The sequence below is a fragment of the Falco peregrinus genome, chromosome 1, assembly GCF_023634155.1.
Source record: "Falco peregrinus isolate bFalPer1 chromosome 1, bFalPer1.pri, whole genome shotgun sequence".
Taxonomy (NCBI): domain Eukaryota; kingdom Metazoa; phylum Chordata; class Aves; order Falconiformes; family Falconidae; genus Falco; species Falco peregrinus.
This window is the reverse complement of record NC_073721.1, coordinates 47,405,405-47,432,778: the sequence shown is the minus strand read 5'-3', so window position 1 is coordinate 47,432,778 and position 27,374 is coordinate 47,405,405. Positions and strand designations below refer to the sequence as shown.

General features: G+C 43.8%; 1 protein-coding gene across 2 annotated transcripts; it reads left to right on the top strand.

Annotated features, from left to right (window-relative positions):
* Nucleotides 1-786: 786 nt before the first annotated feature.
* On the top strand, nucleotides 787-20,103 carry UBAC1 (UBA domain containing 1). 2 transcript variants are annotated; one of them, XM_013294345.3, is made up of 10 exons: nucleotides 787-1,215; nucleotides 7,196-7,316; nucleotides 9,431-9,504; nucleotides 10,745-10,852; nucleotides 11,940-12,057; nucleotides 12,750-12,858; nucleotides 14,311-14,542; nucleotides 15,620-15,706; nucleotides 16,636-16,774; nucleotides 19,365-20,103. In XM_013294345.3, the coding sequence occupies exons 1-10, from the start codon at nucleotides 1,078-1,080 to the stop codon at nucleotides 19,478-19,480; spliced, it is 1,242 nt and encodes a 413-aa protein (XP_013149799.2). In that variant the 5' UTR covers nucleotides 787-1,077; the 3' UTR covers nucleotides 19,481-20,103. The 2 variants fall into 2 exon arrangements, with proteins under 2 accessions (XP_013149799.2, XP_005231298.2); XM_005231241.4 differs by having other exon boundaries at nucleotides 788-1,215; nucleotides 11,955-12,057.
* Nucleotides 20,104-27,374: the final 7,271 nt, after the last annotated feature.

Here is a 27,374-nt window from a genome sequence, read left to right as displayed (position 1 = left end):
CGGGCAGCTAACTCCAGACTCCGCCAGGCCACGCCAGGCCCAGCCAGGGAGCTCTGAACAGCCAAGCCAGGCGCCGGACAACCAGCCCTGGCCCCGGTGCAGCACCCACCGGCCGCATTTCCGTGACCGTGGGGCCGCCCTGCTCAGTACGATCCCGAGGGCGGATTTAGCCTCTTTCTGTCCCCAGGGCCCGCCACCCGCCTGCCCCCCGGGCCCGCGGCCCCCGCGGCGGGGAAGCAGCCCCCGCCCGCCAGCCGCGATGCGCCTCAGCAGCCCCGCAGCCAGCTCGCGGGCCCCCTCTAGCGGCAGAAGGGAGAACGCCGCGTCCCCCCAGCCGCTCCGTCCCTCTCGGGCGCGGCGGGCAGGTTCCCATCGGGCCCCGCCGGTGCCTCCCGGTGGGCGGCCGCTGCCGGAGCACTGTTCGGGCCGGCAGCAGCGGCTTGGCCCAAGCCGGCGGGTGCCGCCTAAGTGCCGCGCACTACAGCTCCCGGCACGCACCGGGACGGGGGCTGCACCTCCCACAGTGCTCCACGGCTCAGACAGAGGCCGCGATTCCCACAATGCACTGGGAAAACACTTTTTTTCTTTTTCTTTTTTTTTGAAGCCGCACCGCCCCCGCACCGCGCAGCCGTTAATAAGCGTCTGGACCACCCCCATCTCCCCTCCCCGTGCACCCGGGGGTGGCCAGTTCCGTTCCGCCTGGCGCGGCCTCCACTTCCGGCGCAGCCACAGCGGTCCCGCTGGCCGCAGTCAAACTACGTCTCCCAGCATCCCCCGCGCACTTCCGGTTCCGGCCGCCGCGGGAGCGCCCCCGGCCCCCCGGAGGGACCGCCGGGCCCAGGCGGTGACAGCGGCGGCGGGACCGGGGCAGCGCGGCGGGAGGGGCGGCGCTGTCAGGGGCCCACCGAGCTCCCCCTGTCCCAGCGCGGCCCGGCCGGGCTCGCCGCTCCCCTCGGGCCTGGCGGGGTCACCTTCATGGGCGGGCGGTAGCGCGGGGCCCGGCGCACGGCGGTGCCCGGGGCCTGGTGAGGCGTCGCCGGGGCAGAGCGGGGATCGGAGGCGGCGGGACCCGGGGCGATGTTCGTGCAGGAGGAGAAGATCTTCACGGGGAAGGTGCTGAGGCTCCATGTGTGCACCATGGAGGGCGCCGAGTGGCTGGAGGAGGTTCCCGAGGACACCACGGTGGAGAAGCTGAAGGAGCGGTGCCTGAAGCACGTAAGGAGAGGTGTCCCGGCGGGCCCCCGGGGCTGGGGGCTCCCCCGGGAATCCCTTGGGTGTGTTGGGTCCTGGGGTGCGCTCGGGGGGAGCGGCGAGCCTGGGCCGGGCGTGGGCCATAGACAGAGCCCAAATCTCTGTGCCTTCTGTGGTACTTCAGCGTTCCGGCTGGCAGTGAGAGTCATGGTCGAGGGGAAGGGCAGGTAAGACCCCGTGTGAAGAAACCAGATTTTTCCAACGCCCTGTGAACGTGAATTTTCGGTTTTGTTTGGTTTTTGTCTTTTTTTTTTTTTTTAATAATAACTCAAGTAACCAAATGGTTTTGTGTTCTGGTTTCCTGGTTTGCCATGTTTGCCCCCACCACATTCTGTGAAACTGTTCCATATGGAAAGAAAATGCCCGTTTCAAGAGTTTTGTATGTGGGAAAAGAAGGATTTGGGGGGAAATTACTTTGCAACCTTTAGTTACAGAATTTGGCGTGTGTTTTATGGTGGTATTTGCATGCGCTTCATGATCTGGTGGCTGTGCGTTGCAAGAGGCTTGTGAACTGGCTTCTGATGATTTTCCCTTGCCAGTTATAGCCTGGTTTGTTTCATGTTTCTGCTTAAGAACAAATAAGGAAAGTAGTAACTGTGGAGGAGAACTTCCCATTTTTAAAAAAGTCTTAGTACCGCCTTATCCTGTCTTGGCACATTACCTAGTGGGATATTTGGTGGGGAGATGATGTTTTTTCTAATGCCCTCCCTGTGCTCTGAGCAGTAAGATCTTAATGGACGTGTCCAAAGGGTGAATTCCTAATCACTCTCTGGAAGTGAAAATGTGTAAAAATGCCCAGGCATGGTCTGTAGAAGTTGAGCTGGAAGACACAGGCTCTTTGTACTCACGTGATCAATTACCACTGCTGTGTTTGTGGGTGTTAAATGTTAAAACCAGTGGTTTCAAAACTGTTGGACTGAATTTTGAATATCTGCCGTGAGTGTTTTACTCTAAAGCAAAAACACGAGTGACAACAATGTGTAAGATTGACAACAACATGTAAGGTTGTGACCCATGACTAGGACTGTCCTAAAGTCTGTCAGTCTGGAACCAGCACAACGTGGACTAGCAGCTTGAGTCGTAACCTGCTGAATTTCTTGCTGAGAGATATGTGTCTTCTATGTGGTGAAAGTAAGAGTCTCTACTCCCATCTCTGGGAGTGCAATTTACTGAGTTGCATTTAATAGCAGGGTTTGGTCTTCAAAGTCTTGCAAAGACTTTTCTTACAAAATACACTTGCAATAGGAGAAATACTCATAATATATAACTACTTAACCGCTATTTGAAGGGTAAAAGATTTTATTTTCTGAATGAGCATGCTGTGAAGTAAGGGGGGCCAGCAGCCTAGGTGCCCTCTGCCTTGAGCCTGCTAGTCTTTTGCTGTCACCTAGAACCCCTGGAAACTGCAGGTCATAGCACCTGCTGCTTTTCTTGTCTCGTAGTCTTTGCAAGTGTTTTTTGGTTTAGGGATGAGAAAGGCTACATCTGATTTGCTTCGCTTGAGGTAAGTGTGATCCTTCTTGAGGGGAAAATGGGGCTGCCTTGCTGAAAGCTGTGGGGTTCAGGGCCCCCCGTGTTATTACGTTCCTGGAAGAAGTCTAGTGCTTCCCTCTTGTCCTCCTTCAGCGCAGCTGAGTGATTAAGCAGAAGAGTGGTGCAAAGACTGCCAAAACAGGGTGGGGTAATGATTACGTGCATATGTGCAGAGCTGAAAGACCTTTAATTATCAGGAAGCTTAATTGAATAGATGCTTGCATTGCAGTGCTAGTCAGGACAGAAGACAATTGATAACTTGGCATGACATTTGATTTCATTCTCTCTGCTGTTTTGTGGTAATGGTGTGGATTTGCATAACCATTATGGATAATATATAGTTTTATGGAGGGGAAAATAGAAATGGAAAAATCATGACTCCTGATCATGGGTATGTTACAGTGAATCTTGATAGCACCTGGAGATAATTTATGCAGCTATCTTTTGTAAGATGCTGATTATTATGTTCTGTAAAGTCTTTCAAATCATTCTTTCAGGAAGCAGAGGAAGATAATATTTCTAACAGTTAAGAACTAGGAAGGTGGCCACTTCTCCCTCCATAACATTCAAATGCTTACTGATTTCTGAAGTGTCACTCTTGATGTCTTTTTTTTTTTTTTTTTTTCTTTCCTGAATTTTATGGTTTGGGTTTTTTGGTTACAGATAAAGCAAAAAACCACACCTCCCACTAATTTTATCTCTTGACCTGTAACAGTGTAGTGGTGATTGCTGTTAATCTGCTGCCTTTAGTAATGCTGTCTACATGGTCTGTGAACAAATACCTGATAATAAGCAGTTTCCCTTCCTAGTTATTTTTTTAACTCAAGTTTCACCATTAAAGTGTTCTCTTGGCACAGTCACTTGTCCCCGTGCAAGGCCCCACCACCTCAGTGGGAGTGGGCCCCGAGTTCTCCTGTGGTTTCCTTAAAAAGCAACTGTTGTTTTGGAGCCAGAATTGAGAAGGGACAGTTTAACCACAGAAACTCAAGCTTCACTTCAATATTTTTGATTCATAATTCTTGTCCCCAGTGTGGACAGACCAAGTACAGCACTGCCTTGGCCAGCAATGCTGTAGACAGCCTTGGTCCTGATGCTCTCATCACAAGAGACCATCACTTCTTGCTGAGGCTCAGCAGTATTTCTGAAATAATTGTGGTCACATACTCGCGGTGCGCAAGTGTGGGCTGTGTGTGTATGTAAGCTCTACCTGTAATTTTCCTGGCGGTGTGGGGCAAGCTTTTAATGTTTCTGTTTCCCTTTGTCTTGAGCTGCCTCAGTGATATTCCACCTGGGGTTTAAGGTATGATAAGGAGTATCTGTGGAACAGAAATGCAAGGTGCTAGTTCTCAGAGTACAAAGATAAGGGGTAGGTTCATGGCTCTGGGCGTGTTTTGGATACTTTGTGAGGGATGCAGATTGTTTAAGCCACCCAAGCTTTAGTAGGAGTGTGAGTACTATTTTCAAATGTTTCTGTTAATAAAAGCAAACAAAAAAACACTTTTTCTTATTTTAAAAACAGAAACTCTTGTGGTTTATCTGGCTTCTGAGCTTTGCAAATAGCATTTGACATCACCAGGGCTTGCAATTTAAGCAGTTGTTCAGGCACCTGTGAACAAAGCTTTCTCACCTGCCTGGCAAAGCAGCCTGCTGTAAACTCCAGTGTTGAAAAGAAATGCAAATATTTATGCTGGAAGCAAAACGATGAAACAGCAGTCCTGTCCTTACCGTGCTTTTGTACAAAAAGATCAGAGAGAGCTCATCCTCCCCAGCGTGCTGCACCTCTGATTGCTGGGGGAGCCATGCTCAGTAACCCCAGCCGTGCCCTGGGGCAGCAAGGTGCATCCTGATTTCTCTGCTTCAAGGTGAACCCTGATTTTTCAGCTTCCTTTCACTTGTGTGACAGATGCTTCCTCTGTGCTGTGCAGGGAATTCCTTGTCCCTTCACTAGTCTTCCTGTGGATTACCAGTGCTGTTCTCTCTCTGGAGAGAAAGATGTTTTCGGTTACATAAATACAAAGCGTTGTATTTGCTTCAAAAAATACTGTATTTTGGCAAATATGGTTCCCCTGAAGTGGGCTTCCACAGTGAGATCTGATGATTAGTGGTGGTCCTTCCTGGTGGTCTGTTGAGAGCCTGTAGAGACGTTGCCTGTTAAGATGGCTTTTCTATTCCCAGGGCCTGTTGAAATGTTAAGATAAGCTAAGTATTTCACTAAGCAGTCTCATTGATGTATGTACTGTCTATATATGCCTTATCATTCTATGCAGTTGTTAATGAAGTGGTTAGAGGAACAGGAAGAAGGTGTCCACAGGGCTTTTCTTTTAAAACAGCAACTTTTCATTTTTTCACTTTCACCTTTGTTAGTTTTATGATTGCATGTGTGCGCACATGTTACGTGGTAGGGAAAAAATGAATGATGGGTGTGTGTCATGTCTCCTCTTGCCCCAAACATACACTGCCCAGCTTCCATTTTCAAGTTCTTCCTTTTGGGCTCTGACTCTCAAGATCTGTAACAGTAATATTTTGAGCTTGTTTGGAGAGGAGGTGTTCCACTGACGTACTTTCATGCATTTTGGATAACTGATCAGATCTGTTACAGGAGGTACTCCCAGCTGCTTAATGTGTTCTTTGGCTTTTGTTCAGCAGTTAATACGCTAAAGGATTAGTAAGGAGCTACTGTTACACAAAGCAGGACTCAAACGTTCTTGCCTCAATCTTATTGAGGCACCAGAACTGTACAGAAGTGTGAGGAACTTGAGATCTGTGCTGAAAACAAGTCCATTATGTTTGGAAAAAGACCAGGTAGCTGTGTTTTCCATCAGTTGCAGTGACAACAAAAAAGGTGATGGTGAACTAAAAGGATTCCTTTAAAGGAGGCTGGCAATACATATTATGATGAACAGGGCTAAATGAAGCACTGATTTCAGTGGGTTTTCTGGAAATGGATCTGTGACATAAAGGGTGAATGCACTCTTCTGCAGACATGGTAAAAGTGGCTTGGTAGAAACACGTATTGAAAGAAGCATTATTAAAAGCTGTTTTCTGTGAGCAGAGCCGGTGGGGTCAGTACTAAGTGTCCTACTCTGTGGCAAGAACAGCAGCATCAATTTTATAGTTTTCGTAGTTTGTTATTTTTAATTTTGCCTTTCTGGAATTGCAACCACTATGCTTTCTTTTCCCACTCAAACAAATTAGAAGCCTCTAGATACACTGATGTCATGTTCTTGAAAACTATCACTGTGGATCTGGGAACCACTCTGTGTGAAGAGGAGTCAGTTCAAGGCTTCTGTGTGTTCTTGCTCTTTTTTCAGGATTTGAACTGGATTTTCTAGTGAATTGTCATACAACTTACAATAGTAATAAGGAGTTAAGTTCAATTCCTATATTCATATATGAAAAAAATCTACTGTATGCTGATTATTTATGGTTTGGAAGGAAAGTTGTGAATGTAACTTTTGTTCAGCACTTTGAGCAGGGACCCAGGTTAGGGCTCCAGCAACCAAACCTGTTAATCTCACCTTGAAACAAGGTACAGAAACTACTATTGCCTTCCCAGTTTAAGGTCACTTAATGCCAAAATCCCTGCTGGCAGTTGTTTGTTTACTCTGATAGTATGTGTAAATAGTAATTATTAGATGAAGCAGAGAGTCTCTCCTCTGTTTTGACACTAGTTACAAATGAGAAATACGCTGCACTATTATAGCCTTCCCTTCCATAAAAACACTAGATGCTCTTTCTAGATTTACATTCTTGGTTCATGGTACTAATTGCTACCCCCAGACTTCTCACAAGGGTGAGTGACCTTAGCAATCTGTTGCAGAATTAATTAGCTGTGGGTCCTAGAGCATCCTTGCTTTGCTCCAAATCTCTGTAGGGCTGAGTATAGGACCAAGCACTCAGAAGTGTGATAGAGAAGTTCTGTACTGCAGAAGTGTAAATCCACTCACATAGGCTGGTGCCCTTGAAGGGCTCATTTGGGGTGGCTGGGCTGTAATGTTAGGTCTTTGAAACTGTCTGGTTTTAGAGCATCATAATTAGTTGGAACTTAAATCATAGAATATCTCCAGTTGGAAGGGACCCATAAGGATCATCAAGTCTAACTCCCAGGTGTAGCTATTTACAGCATCAAGGAAGGAAGGCTAGAATCCTTCCTTTTGTTGATTTTTCTTCCCAGCCAGAAGCTTGGATATGCAGGTAGAAACCTACCACAGTCAGTACTGTTACAGTGCAAATCAAGCCTCGGTTTCTTTAATAAAATACATTTTGTGCATTGACCTCTAGCTTACGCTATTAAGAAGCTAGTAAATGATGGCACAGCTTGTATGTGGAGAATCTTATGTGCGAAGTGCAGTGATTCATGCAGTAGGTTTATTCCTGTCTTCTGATCTTCAATATTTATCATATTCTGCAGTGTGTACCTGGGAGCTTGGAGGATCCAAAAACCATGACACATCATAAGTTGATACATGCTACTTCTGAGAAGGTGCTGACAGACACAAAAACAGTGTTGGAGGAAAACATTCAAGATAGAGGTAGGATTGTCTGGTTTTTAATCCTGTCAGTCTGGAAACAGGAGATTGTGTTTAACTATTTGGCAGGTTCGAAACAGTAACTGTTTTAATACCTACTCTCTGCTTTGGCATAGGAAGTTAATAAGGTGGCAAAAAAGGAAGAGGAAAAAAGGCTCCCCCCCTCCCCCAAGACCCAGAGAAAGCACCTTGGGCAGTTTGCGTTTCTTTACTCTTCCTTTTAAGAGTTGAAAAAGAATTAGGAGTGTTTATTAAGTCAAGAAGTTAAACACAGAATTTTAATTTCTTTTTAAAGGAATTTTTTAAACCTCCAGGGCAGCATTTATTCTTCAAAATGATTCAAAAATAAATATGATGGCTGAGTATTCAAAGACAGACAACCCAGTGCTTTTGGGAGGTTTCTTGAGGTCTCCAGGTCAAGTGGAAGGATGATTGCTGAAGTATATCTGAGTGTCTGCCTTTTAGATCTCAATCTGTCCTCTGCAAACGTAGGTCAGAATCCATGACACTATAGTATCACTGACTACAGCAGCATGTGAGGTATGTATTTGCTCCTGAACTTTAAAGGTGTAGAGGAGTAATGTGAAACAAAAGAGTATCTGAAGATGAGAGCTGGAGTCAGTCTTTACTGGACAGCTTAAGCTAATGGCCCCTTCTGGAGATAAAGGGCAGTGGTGCAGAAAGTGAGTGAAGCAGAGCTGCTGTAGACTGAAATTATTGTCTGAACCAGAAACTCAGCAGGAGTAGAGTTCCTGGGTTTCTGCCTGTGTTCATGCAGGCTGGAGAACTGCTGCCATGAACACAAGCAGTTTGGTGTCTCTTCCAAGGCAGTATCACCTATCACCTTTAGAGCTGAACAGCAGCTGAGAAGTGCCATCGTAGGCAAAGGCAAAGGGACAGCATTTTTGCTGATCAGTGATGTATTATTTCTAGGCTGGCTCCTACAGAGTTTTGAATTGCAGTTTGCAGCAGCTAAGCAGTATTAACCATGTAGTCATAGTAAGCTGTCATGTGAATGCCTCATTGCTCCTTTTCCCTCTGCAGTGTGCTCTACCTTTCATGTGCCTTGCTTGTCAGGGAGACAAGATTGCAGCTGACAGCTGATTGCCACCAGCTGACTGCACAGGGCAGCCAAGAGTCAGCATGTGGATCCTTTCGTGTTCTGGTCAGCTGGACAAATGAGGGTTAACTGCCTTCACCAGCTGTTGCTCTTGGCTGCTATGTGCTGAGCCAGACCAAGGAAACTTGTACAAAGCATGCTTTGTTTGCTTTTTACCTGCTTAGTGCACTGGACTAAAAACTGTGTGCCAGGCTGTATCTGGCTGAAGGGCTGCAGATGCTGCACAGGCCTGCTTTGGGCTCCGAGCAGGGTGTCTGCACCTTTCCACCCTTAAGAACATTTGTGGTAGTAACTGAGGTGCTAGAAACCTGTAAAGCACCACGTGATCCCAAGACAAAAAGGTACCTTGTAAGGGGAGAGTGTTAGTCTTAAAAGGCCAGAGCACACTCGTTCCAGGTGATATGGGCTATCTGAGACTGAAGACTTGTCCTTGAGACTTGCCCTGGTGGTCTACCAGTGATGCATCCCTGCTGTAGACTGTGGATCGCTCTGCTGCCATTCACGCACAGAGGTGAGCTTCAACCTGATACTGGCAGTTCTCGTTGAAGCTTGGTGCTTGCTTTGCTGCAGCTGGAAGGTCTCAGCTTAGACCCAAAACCACCCGGGAACTGTCTGTGCTGGTTCCTTCTCAGTGGAAGCACTGAAAGTGCAGATATTCTCTTATTGTCGTGAACCGGTTACCGTACTATTAATGTTAGAAGACAACTGGAGCCTGTAATACCCTTTCTTTAATAGTGTTATACAAGGAGAAGAAATTGGTAACTGTCAAAGTGTAACTAATAATGGACCAAATTTGGAATTCGCTGTGCACTAAGGAATTGCAAACACTGAAGGGGAGCATGTAAAGCCATACAGATTTTAAAGTGTGAAAAAGGTCCGATGCTACAGCGGAATTAATACAAAATTCATCTCCAGGAAAAACTGAGTTTGTGAAGTATCTTAAAATAACTGTTTTCATGTTACTTTCTAATGTACTTCAGTATCATTCTCTTTCTAGATGTCTTGCTTTTGATAAAGAAACGTGCGCCACCTCCGCTCCCCAAAATGGCAGATGTGTCAGCAGAGGAGAAAGTGAGTGTGAAAGACCTCTCGACTTGGCCGTTTTGATTAACTGCTTTATTAATTATGTGTGCAAAGATTACTGTGGTGTACTCCTTTTGCTTGTAGAGGCAAATGCTGCCAGTTAAATTCTAGGGAAATTACTTCATGTTCCTTCCAAACTTTGAGGAAGCTGATACTGCATTTTTAACTTGGTGAGAACATTTGCCTTAGAACAAGACATGGAGATACACTCTGTGGAAGTAGTATAGATTTAATCTTTGAACAAATGCCTGGTAACTGTGTAAGTGTAGTTCAGCAAGTGCCTTGCTTTGTCTCTGAAACCCTTATAGAAATATGTTGACTTGCTGTCAGGTGGTCTTCTATCTTTAGCAATGTGTGGCTTGTCACCCTTTAACCAGGTCTCTAGAGCTGGAGTGTTGGCCCCTTACTACTCTTCTTATTTTATTTTATTGGAATGTAATTGTTACTGAGGGTCAGTGATGCCCAGGATGTTGCTTATGCACCAGTGGTACTGCAGTTGATGTTATCATATAAACACTTTGGGTGGTGCTTGTGCTTGACATTGTGAACTCCTAGGGGTCTCTACTTCGCCCTTGCACAGCTTTGTTTCTTCTTGCTTCCTGTAGGTATTGGTGTATGTCTCTCTCTTCAGTATGGTCTTGCTGTGCAGAATGTCACTGTAAGAGTATAAGTTACAAGACTGGGAAATACTTAAGAGTTTCTACCCTGCTGTGTTTTGTCCTGGACTATAAGCATGTACTGAAAATCCAAGGCACCATATATCTCTGCATGATACTTGCAAGCAGCGGAGCACTTCCAGTGTTAAGCAGTTGTTAGTTTGTGCACAGTGTTGATACATCTCCTGACAAACCGTGGGTTTGAGGAGAGCGTGCCATGAGCAAACCATGCGGAGCAGAATATGGTCCTGGGCACTGAGGCCTCTGAGTTCTCTCTGTGTTTGTTACACTTTCCCTCTTTATGCTGGAATTTCCCTGTGTGTTTAGGTAACACAGATAGGTATAAGGACTGAAGTGGGGCAACTCAACAGGTCCTCTTTTGCTCTGTAATTACAAAATGATACTGGTGCTGTTAATCCATTGTATTGCTAGACTGCTGTTTTTCTTAGTTGCAAGTTACAGAGCACTGCTTGATGCCTTAGTGAAGAATATGAAACTGCTGTCTGCTGTGCTGTCTTCTCTGTTCTGTGGATAGTGGGTTATGAAACCTAATCATATTTTCTGTCCTTCAGAGGAAACAAGAGCAGAAAGCTCCTGATAAGGATGCTATTCTCAAAGCAACTGCAAATCTGCCCTCTCGCAATGTGGATCGCACCGTGGCCCATCACAACATGAGGGATGTAAGTAGTATTCTTGACTTTTAACACACAGACACTAACATCCAAATAGGCTTTTATCTTGTATAACCTTTTCTCTTACATATGAATGTGATCCTCTTCTCTCTATAAGAGGAATTCAGATGTATATAATGTATATTAGAGTAGCTAGCTTAAGATCTAGACACAGCTCATACTATTTAGTGATAATAAAAAGCCCTGCTCTAAGCTATGATTCTGAATGTTGTATTTGTCCATGGAAAAGCCTCGGTGTACATATTGAATATCTGGCATATTTGAAGCTAGGGCGTTTTATTTCTTCAGTCTTAAATAGCTCTTTCAGTCTCAGGTCTTTGCAGTATTGTTGAGTTTTGGGGTTTTTTTCTCTTCCATGGTATTGAAAAGAGAAATTAAGCATAAATTTTGACTTCAGTAATTGAATGCTGATAGTCTGTAATGCTTCTGACTGTCTTTAGTGGTGTGGGAACTACTTTTACCCTTCTGTACTAGCAAGAGTGTGAAGCTGCAAATCTGCCTACATATTGCATGCTGTCAGTGTGCCCTAGTAACCCGAAGGGGACAGTTGGCATTTAAGCTGTTTAATGGCCAATGTGACCTACTGAGCACAGCGTATTTAAAAACAAATGTCCAACTGAAAGGTATTTTTGATGCTTCAGCTTACAAAACAGCTTTGATCTATGTTGTTTGAGTTTAGAGTACTAGAAAGGAAATAGTAAACCAGGAAGGCTCGTTGGTTCACAGAAGTAAGCAGCCCCGGTACAAAGCTACTGTGACTGTCATCTTAACAGCATTTCTGCAAGGTGAGAGTCAGTGTTTCTATGAAGCAATGAGTTTTCTTGAACACTGCACATCTTGTGGCGGTACTGGGTGGCAGGCTGTGGTAGAAATAAAAGGACCTTTCTGCCCAGTAGCTTTTACATCCATGTAGCACTTCAGAAGGGCCCAGTGCTTCTTGAGAGACTAAACAATGAGAATGAAGCTCTAATAAAGCAACCTTCTGTACAGGGACCAGACTGCTGCTGAGTTACTAACAATAGATATATTAAGATTCAATGATGTCTGGTAACTTCCTGTCTAAATGTTTTGACAGTTTCCTTTCTTGCAGTTCCAGACAGAGCTCCGGAAGATCTTAGTGTCTCTCATAGAAGTTGCACAGAAACTGCTAGCACTGAACCCAGATGCAGTTGAACTATTTAAGAAAGCAAACGGTATGAACATATCTTTATAGTTACTAGTTCAGTCCTGGCAACTTGTTTGTTTCCATAGCAGAAGAATTGGCTCGCAGAGTAAAGTCCAGACCTTGACGTAAAAGCAAAGCTACTTTTGTGGCAGAGATTTCACCTTCTGGATACAGATTGTGTGAAAGTGGTGAATTTGTGAGGTCCCTTTGGGATGGATGAGAAGTTCTATTTAAAACCAGAATTTTTAGTAGTGAAAAAATTGGAAAACTTTTGAGTTGCACTTTAGGGATGGTAAAGAATAGTTGAAAATGCAGAAGGTGATAGTAGAATGAGGAGAAAGTGTAGCTGTTGATTCAGTTTGTGGGAGATGCTTGCCCTTGAGATCTGCTATAATCAGATCCAACTTACTTTCTAGGTCTTCAGTGAATCTCCTGTATATTTACTTATGTGGAAATTCTGTGGTCATGTGAGAGTTAGCTGTTTTTTATTTGAGGCCTTGAACACATCTGGACAAAGTCTTTGTCCTGGAAGGATCTATCTGAGTCAGCCCAAGCTGAGTGCAGCAAATTAAATGATGAGATAGCAAATTCGGGGCAGAAACAAAAGAAGGGTTGGAAGAGAAGAACGGCGTTTGAACATAACACATGCCATTCCATTGAGAAAGGGGTTTATTTTAGCTTGAAGTCAATCTGAGTGTTGTTTTATTTGTGTATCTGTAGCTATGCTGGATGAGGATGAGGAAGACAGAGTGGACGAGATAGCACTGCGACAGCTTACAGAAATGGGGTTTCCAGAAAGCAGAGCTGTCAAAGCCCTTCGATTAAATCAGTAAGTGTACTCAGCACACTGCCTGTACATTACTCTATATGGCTTAAAAAAAAAATTGCATCTTTTTAAATACAGTCTCCTTATGTGGGTCACCTAAAACTAGGTTGGAAAAAGCATTAACTCAGAGAACAGAGCTGCCTCAGGCAGCGCGCAGGTGTGGATGGCACAGGGAAGGGGAAACGGTGCAGTACTTGCTCTGGAAGGAATAGCTGGTCTGTGGTTCACAAGGCTGCCAGGCTGGCACAGTTTCCAAGTATTAAACTCTCATTTTGTTCCACTTTAGAATTCATATTTTACAGAGCGGAAAAGCAAACCTAGCCCATCCACGCTGGTCTTGCAGCTGTAGAAAAAAACCTTTGTACTGATCCTAAAAACATTCCAAGGATACTGTGAAGTCCAGGTAGCAACTGTAGGAAAATAGGAGGTAATATAGTTCTTCCTGGGCGCTAAGAACAATCAGCTATAGTGCCTTACTCCTGAGAGAGGTTTGTTAGGGCATTCCAAAAATTCCTAATGATAGAGAAGCCACAACATACTCCAGTCACTCTTTTTCCAGTACCTCCTCTGCAGCTCAGACTTTCTTCCCAATGTCCTCCATCTTTCACATTGTCACTGAAAAGCCGAACAGGCAAAGGCTTTCCTTTCTATAAACATGTAATAATGCCTGTGCGTCAAATGAAATCACATTTTCGGTTGTCCTGTTGTTATCTTTGCTTCTTCCTCTATATTCCTTGGGAAGAGATGTGTTGGGACGCTCTCAAGATCCCTTAGGTTGAGCAATTACACTGTATATCAAGTGGCAGTGTTAAGATCATATTCTGTTCCCTTGGGCTAGCCTCTCCTTCGAGGGATCGCAGATTTCTTCTTAAGTCAGAGTGGAGGAAGAAGAGTGGCACAGGTTCAGGTGCTGTTGCCTGTGGTGAATTTTTCCTCTCACGCAGGACGTGCTGTGCACTTAAAATGTTTTTCACCCTCTTTCTTTCTTGTGGTGTTAACGGCATTCCTTGATCACTGGATGGGTGTCTGAGGTCTTAGGAAGCAGCAAAGTAGCTTGCGTCTGAGATGTGGTTCCTTGTAAATTTGGAACATGCTTTGCTTGCAGTCTTGTCAACGGTTGCAAATAGTCAGTGTTTCTCTTGTGAAATAAAGCAGATGTCGCAGAGAATAAGGTGACTCCCTCAAAAATGCCTTTTACAATCTGGGTTGCAGCTGTCCAAACTGAGCTTCATTCCTCAGTGTTCTGAGCTTCAGAGAAGATTGTGGTGCCCTGAATGCCCAGAAAATGAAGACGCTCTGAGATTTGCTCCAAAACTTTTATTATTTATGACTTTTCAGATACTAATTAACCTGCAAGTCAGCATACCACAGGAATAAATGCAGAGGCAAATGTATGTAGAACACAGCTGTACATCTGGAGTGTTTCTCATTCCTGTGTTTTGATTTGCTTTTCAGTATGTCGGTGACGCAGGCCATGGAGTGGTTGATAGAACATGCAGACGACCCTACAGTGGATGCTCCACTTCCAGGTCAGACTGCTTCAGAAGCCACAGCTGAAGCTAGTGCATCCTCCGCTGAAGCAACTGCGGGTCCTAGTTCAGAAGCGAGTGGGGAAGAGGCCAAGGATGAGCTGACAGAAATATTCAAGAAGATCCGGAGGAAAAGAGAGTTTCGTCCAGACCCACGAGTACGTGCCATTTATCTCCCTGCGTAACTGTTAGGATTGGAAGGGGCTGTGTAGGCACCATGGAATCCAAATAAGTGTTTAGTTAATAAATGAAATGGGATAGCTGGGTAGATGTGTATTGTGCTGGCTTGACAGTATTTTAGTAGAAGTCTTTAGGGACTGTTTAAATTTAGGTTGCTAAAAGGAATATTACCTAATTAATGCATTGCTGTCTCAGATGGCAGTAGCTAAATTACTGACACTTCTGCACCTAAAAACTAACTAATGGGACTGAAATGAGCTGCCAGACTCCTGGCACAGCTTTTTATGACTGCTGTTTAGGAAGGAAGGGTTGCAGGACAGGAGCAGGTCCTTCTGCTGTAGAAAAGGATAGAAGAGCATTTTATTTGCATTTAGAGGACAAGAAGTATCAGCAGCAGGTTTAAGTCTTGCAGCAAATTCAGAAGTTATCCTTGTTTTTAGAATTAGCTGAAATGAAAATACATGTTGTTATCACACTGTAAACTCACCAGGAGGTGCTCTTTGGAATCTAGTGCTTTGTTTTTACAACTAGTTGTTTCTTGAGATTTAGGTGAAAAGCTGCAAATGTATTTGATGACCTGAGCACGATTTCTAAATGGTTAAACATTCTCATAACAATATCTAGATACGCTTGTCTAAATATATAACATTCACTAGCAATATAATAAATCCAGGAAGTGAAATTAAATTGAGTGAATGGAACTACAAATGCATGTGAAGCTTGATATGTCAGTGAGATGTGAGCAAAAGCTTTGTGACATGAGAGAAGTTCCAAAGTAAGGTGTTTCTGTCCAGTTCTTCTCCTTTCTACCCCAGGTACGCTTGCTCTTTGCCTTGCATTCAGCTTTCAGTCTTGAGGTTGGGAACTGCCTTCGCTTTTAAGATGTAGTCATCTTCCGTAATAAAGATGCTTTTGATACAGGCTATTTGAAAACTTGGTGGTCTACAAATGGAAATAATGGGGTTTTTTTACCCTACAGAAAGCTACACAGAAGGTGATTGTTCTCACTTCTGTTTTAAATGTTACATTTATTAAGCTGTGCAAATCTGATACAGGCTGTCATTGCCCTGATGGAGATGGGATTTGATGAAAAAGAAGTGGTAGATGCACTCAGAGTAAACAACAACCAGCAAAATGCGGCCGTGAGTACAATGTCATTTCTGTTCCTGATTGCTACAATAGTCTGTTCAACTGATTCTTTTCATTGTTGAGTTGGTTGGTGTTTTGATCTGTCATAAAGCATGACTGTTACTGGAGACTAAATGAGCACTAGATATTCTGTGCCTCTTTCAAATTAGATGCACAACTAGAATACAGAAGTTTTAGACTTTGTAGAGGAACTTGGCCTGCATGAAGTTGAGGCTGATTTGGTTGGGATAGCATGTGTGGATTTGCAAAAAGCTTTTGGGAAACTTCCTCAGACTCTGCAAAAGAGACTATGGTATTGTGAGAAAGGAAAAGGTATTCCCAATAATTAATAACTGATTAAACAATAGGAACAAAAATTATCAAGCAAGATATTCAAGCCATGCAGTGTGTAAATTACCATTCTAGAGCGATGCATTCCACAGTTTATGGAATTAAAAAATATGAAGGTTTTCAAAGACTGATTAGTCCCCGGTAGCGGATGATAAGGAAGATTATATGGATGCAGCTGACAGCCAAGGAATTTTCTCCTCTTAAGCATCCAGTGCTGGTTGCTATTAGAGAGGGGATATTGGGCTGGATGGTGCTTCAGGGTGCTGCATTGTAACCATGTTGATGGGGCTCCTTTGAGGCAGGACCTGTGTAAGATAATACACATCTTCCCTGAGCTTTGAAACACCCAACGCTGATGTAACTTTATTACCATACCAGGCACTACTGCTGTTCCCATTGAAACAAAAAGTTGGTTTCTGTGGGAGCAACACACAAATGAATAGTAATCTAGTGTGAAAAGAAATGTATAGCTTGGTCTTAAACTGTGAGAGGAAAATACAGTTTTAACGTGCCACATTGCCAAAACTTTTGAGACTCTTTCTTTCTAATGGAGCCAGTCATGACATCTGCTGTGCCTGGTGATTTCTTTCAGTGTGAATGGCTGCTGGGAGACAGAAAGCCTTCTCCAGAGGACTTAGATAAGGGCATTGACACCAATAGCCCTCTCTTCCAAGCCATCTTAGAAAACCCAGTGGTACAGCTAGGGCTAACCAACCCTAAAACTCTACTAGGTAAGTCCTGCTTGGGTTCCTGCTATATATATGCACACTGTTTCTGTAGCTCCTAGCAAATGAGAGTGGAGACTGGCTGATGACAGCAAGCTTTGTGGGGTAGGTGCAGCTCTGTACCCTTTTCCTCATTTTCAGCAGCTGTATTGTTTGTTTGCTTCATACTGCAACTCAGCTAAACCCAAAACAGAACTTGGGGCTGTCCCAGGAACGATACTAATTCCCCAGGCTACTGGATTACACTTGCTGAACTCAGAACTTTAATAGCTGCTGGCTGCAATGCTTTTGTGGATTTAGGAGACCTTTTGTGTTCTCCCTTTGGCCATGAGGGGAAAAATCAGGAATGTCTGTCTAGAACTCTGACTGTTTCACAGAAAAAACAAGGCTGTCTCCTACTGTAGAGTTTACTGTGTGTTGAGGCCTGATCTTTGAGACAGAAGATAACTTGTAGAAGAGTAACCAGACAAGACGCCTGAGCTAAGGTCTTGCCTATCAAAGTTGAGATAATGTATGTGAAAACACACTTCCCTTGCTGGTAAAATCTGTGTGCTCACGGTCAGAAGGACTCTGAGCACAGCAAGTACCCAACTTTCTGTGCTCAGAGCCTGACAGTGGAACACGAAATCTCTGGTGAATCTGTGTCTCTGCTGGAGGATGATACAGAAGAATGACATTGGCTCTGTGATGTATATAAAAAGTTTTGCATTTAGTCCTTGGCTTCAAAATTTACTTCAAGCAGTGCTTTTAAATAAAGAGTCTATGTGCAGCTCTTGAAAGAGAGCTTTTAAAAATACTACTTAAAATGTAATTAGGAGAGTTTGCAAGGCTTTAAATAATTCAAGAGCAGAACCTTCCCACTCTGATTTCTGAACAAATGGCCTCCTCATTTCCAATGAGGGTTCCACATTGCAGCTCAGAATATAAATAGAAAATGAAATGCCACTATATGCGCTTGTAAAGCTTGGATGAACATCAGAGAATATATTCCAAATGATACATCTGCAAATTGCTTCTGTCACAGATTTTAATAATGAGTGTTTGCATTGAATTAGATACTTAAAGAATGTTGTTAAATCCTTGGGTTTAAGTTTTTGAGTCTATGTAAAAGGACATAGTTAAAGTGGTGAAAGGTGAGATCTGTACTTTATTCTGGGCTTTTCTGGAGGCATGCTGCGTGACCTTGAGCAAGGTATTAATGGTGAGCCTTTCAGAGGTGCTGGGTGCTTACAGCTCACACTAATGTCAGTTGGAGCTTTGTACACTAACACTCCTGGGAAAATTAAGACACTGACCTTGGTGCCAGTCTGTCAGACTCTTACAACACTATTTTGGTGACTTCTGAATAGGTCAGATGTGCAACTGCCTTTTTTTTTTTTTTTTTCCCTGTTCTATAATGACTGCTCCAAATGTCCAGTAGGCCAGCTTAGTGTCTGTCGTAAGGGTTATAAATTATTGCTGGACAATTCTTCTGCCCGATTTGCAGCTTAGCTGTTGTGGTAGCTGTCAGATTCTTTTAATGTAAGTAGAGGAATGAAAACTAAAACATTAAAAAAAAAACCAAACCCCACAAATAAAAGAAAACAACAAAGCTTATTGTAAAGACAGCTATGTATAGAAAGAAAAAAATGCTCTTCAATATTTGGACTGCTGTCACTGTTTAGAAATGGAGTTAACTGTTCTGCACAGGCAGCCTTTACCCTTCTGCCTGTGTCTAGGCAGGTGGAACTGGCTGCCTCCCTGACATCCTGTATTTTCCAAACACCAGAAAGGAGAAAAGCACATGATACTCAGAGGGAAGATGCTGCTTCCCTTCTGACTTCAGGGAAGTCTGTGCAAAGATAGAGCTCTGAGATTTGGGGGCTTATGGAGGGCTACGCTTCTGCTGGCTCTGCTGCTCATTTCTGGTCGCCTTTGGTATGCCTGCTGCTTATTTTGCAGGCTGAGTTTTCATTTTAGAGGTGTTACAAGAGGGTAGCCATAGGACAACCGAAGTACAGCATAGAAAAGCGAAAGTAACAGAGGCAAGGGGGGGACAGTGCTTCCTCTGAACTGTCTTCGTTAAGTACCAGGGAGGAAGAAAGATATTGGTGCAAGAAGTAGCCGCTGAGAAGTTTGGGCTGGGTTGTGGAACAGTTTGATCAGAAGAGTAGAGTTGCAGAAGAGTCTTTCCCTACAAGTACTGGCAGCAAATGATGCGGTTCTAAGATGGGCATTCATAAATGGATGAATTGCATAGCATGTTCCCTGCTACTGCATGTAGATGTGTGCGTAGGCTTTAGCTGTTCGATCCCATATCCCTAAGGTTTGAGGTGGACTGTAATCCGGGCTGAGTACTTAGTCAGCTTCTGTCTACAGTGAATTTAATGCTGAGGAGTGGAAAAAGCGTAATGGCCGGTAGCATCCCAGGCCATGGAGACGTAGGAGTGCAAATGGTCAATGTATGATGTGTATTCCCACCATTTCTGGGTGATGCTTGCCCACTGTCTTTGAGTTGTAGCTATTTCTAACTGTCCTCCTGTTGAGGCATCCCAAACATTGAAGCCTTTGCTGAATAAAGGGCTAATTGAGTGTTGCAATTTCCATCTCTTGGCAGCCTTCGAGGATATGCTTGAAAACCCCTTGAACAGCACTCAGTGGATGAATGACCCAGAAACTGGGCCTGTCATGCTACAGATCTCTCGAATCTTCCAGACGCTGAATCGCACGTAGAGGGGAATGCCAGTCCACTGTGCCACTTCCTACTGTCCCTCGCTTTCCCTTCACCTCAGCGGGAGGGTGCATGGATTGTTTGGGGAGGGGGTGGATGGAAGGGGAGGGTGGGAGATCCTGTCTGACTGGGTCTCTCGCACGAGAGCTTATGTAGTTATGGCCAACTGAAGTTTAATTGCCTTGTGTATTTAGTGTTAGTGGAAGAGGTTTGAAGACTTGTTTATGTTTTCAGGTATTAGGTTTAAAATAAAGTATATCAAAAAATAGGAAAAGGTTTTGTGAAAACAATTAAGAATCTGATTGTTGAAACAAATTATGATACTGTTTGTTAAAAAGGCCTGTGACAGTAGTTTTCTAGCCAGTTTTGCTAGCATCTGGCTAGTGTTTACAAAAGGTCACTGACCACTAGCATAGTATATTAATCATCTCCATACAGTATTAATTTATGGCTATATCAAATTATGAAATGCTTTTTAAAATTGATTCTTAGGAACTGTTTTTTAAAAGTCCAAATACTGGGAGAGCAAGCACGTTTCTATCCAAACCTGTTTATTTTGCATTATAATTTAAACGGAATAATTCAGAGATGGAATTCTTTCAATAAATAGCATTACTTTTTCCTATTTATTTTCTGCAGTAGTGTTGTTGCAGTCCCACAGTGGTTGTACTCGTAGGAGATTCTCTGTCAGCTACATTAAAGATGCAGTATCTCTTTCACAGCAGACCTCGCTACACCAAGACTTGGATTCTCAAGTAGGCTGCAGTTCCGAAGTTCGTACTCTGCCATATCCTAGCCAAGGAGGGATGTGTTCACGTAGTGAGGGGTTTTCCATTTTTATGTGCACGGTTTTGGAAAGGGAGACTTGTGGCTTTCAACTTTGTTTCAAACTGTTTACAACAAAGCAACCGATTTGCATGGGTTTCTCATTGGTGATCTGTAAAGAAGCAGTACTGCTTAGGTTTTTATCTTGTTTAACATAATCTAAAAGCACGCTTGAAATGGCTGTTGTCTTTGAGACAGAAGTGGTTTTTCTTGACGCTTATTTTTAGTTGGAAATACCAAGAATTTCAGGCTGTCTTTCCTGTTTTGTCAGAAGACTGACTTGAGGTTTCAGACAGGAGTTGTGAGCTTTTATAACAGAACTCACTGTGAATAGCCAGCTAGTTTTTGTGATTGGGCTCTGCAGGTGTTAACTTTTTCAACGGTCTGAACAAAAAATGGTTTTTATTTTCAAATTAGTGAAACATGATTGATTTCTCTTGTGATCCCTACTGTGTCTTGTGCTTCACAGCCCTTTTTTTGGAAAGGCAGGCTAGGCAAGACCTGCCTTTCTAAAACACAGAGTAACCAGGTGGAGACCCTGTCCTTAAATAGCACAAAGATGTCCTGTCAGATAGAGAGATCTTCAATAGCTCTGCAAGTCACCTTTTTAAGTGTGTGGGGGTTGTGCAGTTGAGGGTTTTTTTAAACGAAAATGCAGCAAGATGCAACCTGAAACCCTACAACAAGTTTTGGCCTGAACTTGGCACCTCATCTGTGCTGTTATGCAGTCAAGGCACTGAAGTTGCCAGTTTCACATAATTAATATGAAGGGTGGGGAAATCAAAAGTGCATGAGATCTTATCTTGACTTACTATCCCAGGATTTTTTTATTTGTAATTTCATATTAAGCTTTACAGTTCATGACTGCTGAACTGTTTATTTCTGCATTTAGAAATTCCAAGCTTTATAGAGATGCGGCTTCTGTTCAAATGGGACAGTAAAACCATTTTCTTAGACTCTTGCGAAGAGGAGACTGACAGCATGATATTAAATTGTAACCTTGCCCTGTAACTGTAAAAGCTAAGAACCTGATCCTGCAACCCCCAATGAGTTCAACACAACTTACTCATGAGTAGTTGTGACTAAATGTTGTACTGTTACTATAGATTTTAATTATTTTGTCCATTTTTTTTTTCTTACTCCCAGAAGCTTTTTGCCTGTAACACTACCAGAAGACACTTGAAGCTGTTAAGGTTAGAGGCACATGTCTTTCTCTACCAATCAGGATTCTTATGAATAATCCTTTTAATGAGTGTTTGTAGAAGATAAAGCTGGGGAAGAACTACTCTGTAGTTTCTTGGGGGGTGGTGGATTTGGCTTCCTGATGAATAAGGACAGGTTCAGACTTAATGAACAGATACTTCACTAGCAGTCTTGATCTCTCAAGAATGTAAAGGCTTGTTGAAATGCTTCTTTTGGTTTCAGTAATATATGACCAGACTCTAGAGTGGCTGTAGAGCTTCCAGACAGGCCAGGCAAGAATAATCTCTTAGTTTTAGAGTAAAAGTTTGGCATCTAGGCAGAATCTAGGGGACAAGCCATATGGCGAGAGTGAGCAACCTGGCTTGCCTGCACTGGCATGGGAGGAGCTTCCCCCAGGACTCTCTGTTGCTGCTGCCAGGGTGATGTGAATGATGAACTTGAAGCAGCTCCCCAGTTTTTAGGGGGTTGAAGCTGGGGCATTCCTGATATGTGGTGTCTGACCTGCTTTGGAAGAGCAGAGTGGCTCACTTCTGAGGGTAAAGGTTCTGCTGCTTGTGTATCTCTGCATCGAGGGATTGGAGTGCAGTAACTGCCAGGGCCTGCTAATGAGCTGCATGTGTTCTTCGGTGTCAGTTTGATCAGGGTGATAACTCTTATCAGCGCAGCCTCCCTTGGCATGCCAGAACACAGTCAGTGCTGCTGAACCTTTTACAAAATATGGAAAAAAGCATCAGTAAAAAAGTCATATTTATATAGTAGAAGAAAGTAAGAATGCCCAGGTTCAACAAAATCACCTAATGTTGCAGCAGCAGTTAGGGAACGTAGGGGCAAAGGAATACTGCATCTTTAAAATGCTTGAAGGCTTGAGAATGTGGTTATTTCTGGATTTCATTATTCCAGAGCTCAACACTTACATAGCTAGGTGTTGGGAAGAGTGTGTTCTTCCTGATCTGCTAAACAGTGTTGCTTGGTATGGCTTTAACGTAGTCCTGCTGCACTTTTGAGAACTTAAGTTTCCCATGGCCAATAGCTGAAAGAGGCCAGAACTTAGGAGATGTGTTTGCAGCAAGGCATAGGGCTTGATTTAAAACAGACAAAAACTACCCTTGGGGTTAAACGAACGCTTGAGGAATTGATCAAGACATCAGTGTTGTTGTATGGGTATGAATTAGCAGTGGACTAGGGAGCTGTGTCCCCATCACGCCTGCGTGTGTTGCTACTTTATCATAGTAAGTGGAGGGGGGACTTAAGTCCACTGTGCTTGCAAAGGCATCAATTATCCTGGTTTTCACAAGACCTGCAAAAAACTGAAAATCACTGCTATTGACCAGAATATGCAGACGGGTCTCCAGGCATCAGGAGTGCATGTGGAAGGAGCTTTGCCTGGTGACCAACTGTCCTGTTCTGTGGCTGACGGGTAGAGGACTGGTGGATCTGGTCTGTAAGCCAGTGAGAGGTCCCTAATCACATGGGAATACAAGTTTTTGTTTAAAAAAAAAAAAAATTGTGAGGCAGAACTACTCAGAGGAGTAAGGATTTACAGGTTTAGGTCCCATAGCTGCATCTCTGTGGTGTTCAAGTGATAACTAGCAAAGATGTCATGTTTAAGTGTCTCATAATGCAGTCAAGGGAATATTTGGAAGCCTGTGAAATCAAGGAGTAAAGGAATGGGGTGGTAGGTGGCTAATAAGGTGTGTGTTTCTTACAGTTCTAGCTCTTTGCCCCATCAGTTGATACAGACAATCTTCTACCTTTTGATATTACGTGACTCTTGAAAGCTAGCTATTTATTTAAATATATATAACTTATAATTTTGTCATCAAAACACTGATATTTTTAATAGAAATGTACTATATGGAAGTTTGTTCTCAGGGCTTCATATTTATAATCTCTTTATAGGGGGACACATTTAAAGGGATGTATTTGGAAAAAGTGCCAGTGGCTACTTTACAGCTCAGACCTTGATTGTCTTGACCTGTGAGCCTGAGCTAGTGTAACTCTCCTCATAAACCTCTAGGTCCAGTCCAAAGAATCTGCCATTCTTTCTCTCCTGAGCAGTGACATGAGCCTTCCTTTAAGGTTCCTGCCTCACTCTGTGGAAATGGTCACACAAGATTACCCAGCTACTTCACAGTTCACTGCTCTTTACACCATTTCAAGGACGCTTCTGCTCTCCATACAGCTGGAAAATTAACTTGCATGGTTTTGAAAGCATCATCAGCGTACTCCTGCTCTTCTGGGAAGGTGTGAGGTTCACTCCTGCAAGAGCTCAGAAACTTCCACCTAATTGCTTCTTTTTGGCTGCTCACAGTCATGTCCCGGAACCTTGACCCCAGCTTCTTTCCTCACTCTCCTGGAACCAAACTTGTCTTTTGGAGATTGACCTTCATATCCAAGAAACACTTGTAAGTGGTTATTGAAATCCTTTTTAGTTAGGACTGTTACAATTAATTTTTTTTTAGGCGTTGTGATTCATGGGCTGAGGATCTTTTAATATATTTTGAAAGTTGTTTAAATAAGCATTGCACCAAACGAATGTATAGTAACGCTGTCAGCAAATATTGCCTGTGGGAGAGATACAGAAGTTACCAGCGATCTCTGCTTCAGTGGCAATTTTCCAAAAGTCACATGCACAGGGTAGTGAGTGTTTCATCCAAAGTAAATGCCCTGTTTTCTACCTTATAATAAATAAGTTTTATCAACTAGCAGAACAGTGGCAGTTGCAGCTGGGTATTTCCATCTGATCGTATGTTTTTGCTTTGAGGCATGGCATAAGCAACCCACTGACTGTCCTTCTCTCTGGGCCGATTTGGCTGAAGGATTTGTGTTGGCTGTTGTCAGAGGCCGGACGGTCAGGGAGCTCGGTCAGGGTGGCAAGCCCCAGGTTCCTGTGGAGGAAGTGGCAAGCAGCATATATTCTGTCTATGTGAATGTGCTATCATGGTGGTTGTTCTTACCTGCATCCTGACATCTAGGTACAACAAAAGGGTGGGTTTTTTAAGGACCTCTTGCCCTAGATTTAACGATCTTCAATGCAGATCCTGTTTGCAGCATGTGAACTTCAGTAACTGTAAATGCATTAAATTCTTACTGAATTTGGGTATAGTTTTATATCATGCTCTGGGGAGAGGGAGGAAATCGGATCATGTTTTAAACTAAGCCCCACAAAATGAAGTATCTTTGTTGCAGCAGGTAAGAGGCCTGTAGAGATTTTTAATTTGCGTATTTTTATCATAGTTTAATGAACTGTACAAGAATGTGATTTGCAATCCAGCACTTACCACAAGGCAGCGCCAGTAAAATGACATTGCAAGGTACTGAGTTCACATTTTTTCATTTCACCTGTGTATAAAATAATTAGGTACAGCATATGATAATTTTTCTATGGCACAGACACTGATGTGTGGCATGCACAGCTGTTTCTAAGATGTAACATTACTTTTATGAAGCTTAAGTAGGGCGGCCATCGCTGATCCTGTGGAATTCAGGGTTCATTCTGGACACGCTTGTGTGGGTTGCTGACCTCCCCGAGTGGGAAACCAGCAGGCTTTGCTCCCGTACAGTACCCTCCAGGCAAAAAGTAAGAAATGCTACTAATTTGTTATCCTTTCAAGCAGTCACTATTTGTCTACTGAAATCTATTCCTGGAAGTTACCGAGGTTGTTAGCAAAGCCAGACCTGTTCAGACTGAAACAGCTGCATACCTTTAGTGTGTGTGGAGAAGGCGTACCCATGAACAAGGCTAGAATGAACGCTGAGTCTTTAAACCTGCTCACACATACACACTGAAGACACTGATGTTATGTGTGTTGTAAATTTATAATATATCTTAAAAATAAAGTTTTCTGATTTATTACAAGGTGTTCTGAAACATCATTTTCAAGAGCAGTAGAGGTTTATATATCAACATTGTTCAATGTTCCTTGTCTCTGGAGGCTGCTAGAATTGTTTCTCAAAAAATAAGGTATTTCCATAGCTGGTCAAGAAACTTGTAGCAAAATTTGTGCAGATTATGCTGGTTTTGCACCTGGAAGTTACTTCTCTGTTCTTGAGGAAAGTGACATTGGTAAGATTTATGACAAGGGTTATGTGAAACAAGATTTGGTGATCCCCTGGGATGGGCTGATGCCATTCAAGAGGGATTGATCTTGACGGTTGTTGACTGATATATTGGAAGCCTTTTCTTCCACAGCAAGGGAACCCTCATTAAGGAAAACAGCTCGAGCAAATAGCAGCTGGTGGTGCGGTGGGATGCAACAACTTGCACGCGAGGAAACCAAAATGCCTTTGTCACTTCTGTGGTGCCAGTGCTGCTGCTGGCTATTTGGCAATGAGCTGGGAAGCGCCTCCAAGCCTTGCCCGTGTGTGTGTGTGTGTGTACGGTTGCTTGGAGGCAACTGATTAAGAGTGTAAATGCAGGAGGTTATTTCTCTAAAGAAGAGGAGGGGTTATTAGCATTTTCACACAATGTTCAGGGCAAGGAAGAGCACCTGCCAGCAGCCTGTTTGTTTAGCATGTTACAGCAATTGGTGAGGAGTTCAGAGTAATTTTCATTGCATCCCGTGAAAGATGGGAGGATTAGTGTGTGAGACATCTAAACATTCATTCAGTGCAGGTTTGTCAATGTGGTGGTGTTAAATGCAGGTATTGGTACCAGGCAGCCCCTAATTCAGATTTTCTTCAATGCACAGATCATCAGTAGGCTGTGGGACAGTTCAAAGGTCCATCTCTCCACTAACTTAAAATCAAAACAAAACCAAAAAACAACCTTAAAGCAGCTTGTTGGTGTATCATTAGATAATGGTACTTCTGAACCTGAACTGGTACAGCAGGTCTGGGCAGAAATCCACACCTTGAAAATTAAAAAGTGCTGCTATCTGCGTGACAAGATGGGTTGTAATTGGCATACTGTTTGTCAGCTCTGGAGATGAGCAGCACGCTTGCAGCACGGGGACGCGGTGCTGGCGTTCTCTAACAGCCACAAGGACAGACGCTCGCTGCTGCCTCTGCCTGAGAGCCGCCTCCAGCGAAGCCCAGCTCAGTGCTAAAAGGGGTGGGGAAGGTAAGTACAGGTTACACTTGGCCGTGGCAAGGTGAGACATCGCTACCACCACAAATGGTGTGGCCAGTCATTCCCATTCCCTCGATGGGTGGTTTACCGTAGCCGCTCCCAGCAAGCTGTGCCGTGGTCAGGCTTTCTCCTCCCACACGCTTGCTCCTCTCCCGTGAAGCAGTGGTCACTAGTCTCACTTACCCATACCTAAAAAGAAGCAGAATATTGTACAATTACCTGGCCAGCTCCTTTAACGTGGGTGCCAGCAGAAACAGAAGGAAATGGCAGATGCTGCCCCTGGGAGCTCCTGTGCCCTGGCAGCCCGATGCACTCTGATCCTGCTGCAGTCCCCTCTGTGACAATCCAGTCACTAGCTCTGTGCTCGAGCATGCTATTTTCTTTTTAATGGTGATTTTACTGTAAGGGAGGAATGGGCCAAAGGAAGCAGCAGCTCTGGAAGCTGCTGGGGGTGCTTTGCTTTAGGGGAAGTGGGTTTGGGGCAGAATTAATGGAGCAAATTGTTTTCTCTTGGTATTCAAAAGCCTTCAAATGGAAGGCTGGCACCTGTGAACCGCACTGTTGCCAGTGGTTTGGTCCTGGAAAACTGCTTGAAAGCAGGCAGGTCTGCAGCATACGTGTGCAAACGACCGCCAGAGAGTGCCATGTGAGGAGGAACAGCAGTGCCCGAGCCCTCTGTATCCAGTGTCACCAGGAATCTGGTCATTGGTGAAGCGGGGGGAAGGGCCATCAGTAACTCGAGATGTGCCGGACCAGATCACGCCGGACCAAAATAAACCTGGAGAGGTGACCAGCGC

Coding starts and splice junctions, on each gene's coding strand:
- UBAC1 (XM_013294345.3), top strand. CDS start 1,078: ATGTTCGTGCAGGAGGAGAAGATCTTCACGGGGAAGGTGCTGAGGCTC. Junction 7,317..9,430: donor GGAAAACATTCAAGATAGAG/GTAGGATTGTCT, acceptor TTCTCTTTCTAG/ATGTCTTGCTTTTGATAAAG. Junction 9,505..10,744: donor ATGTGTCAGCAGAGGAGAAA/GTGAGTGTGAAA, acceptor TCTGTCCTTCAG/AGGAAACAAGAGCAGAAAGC.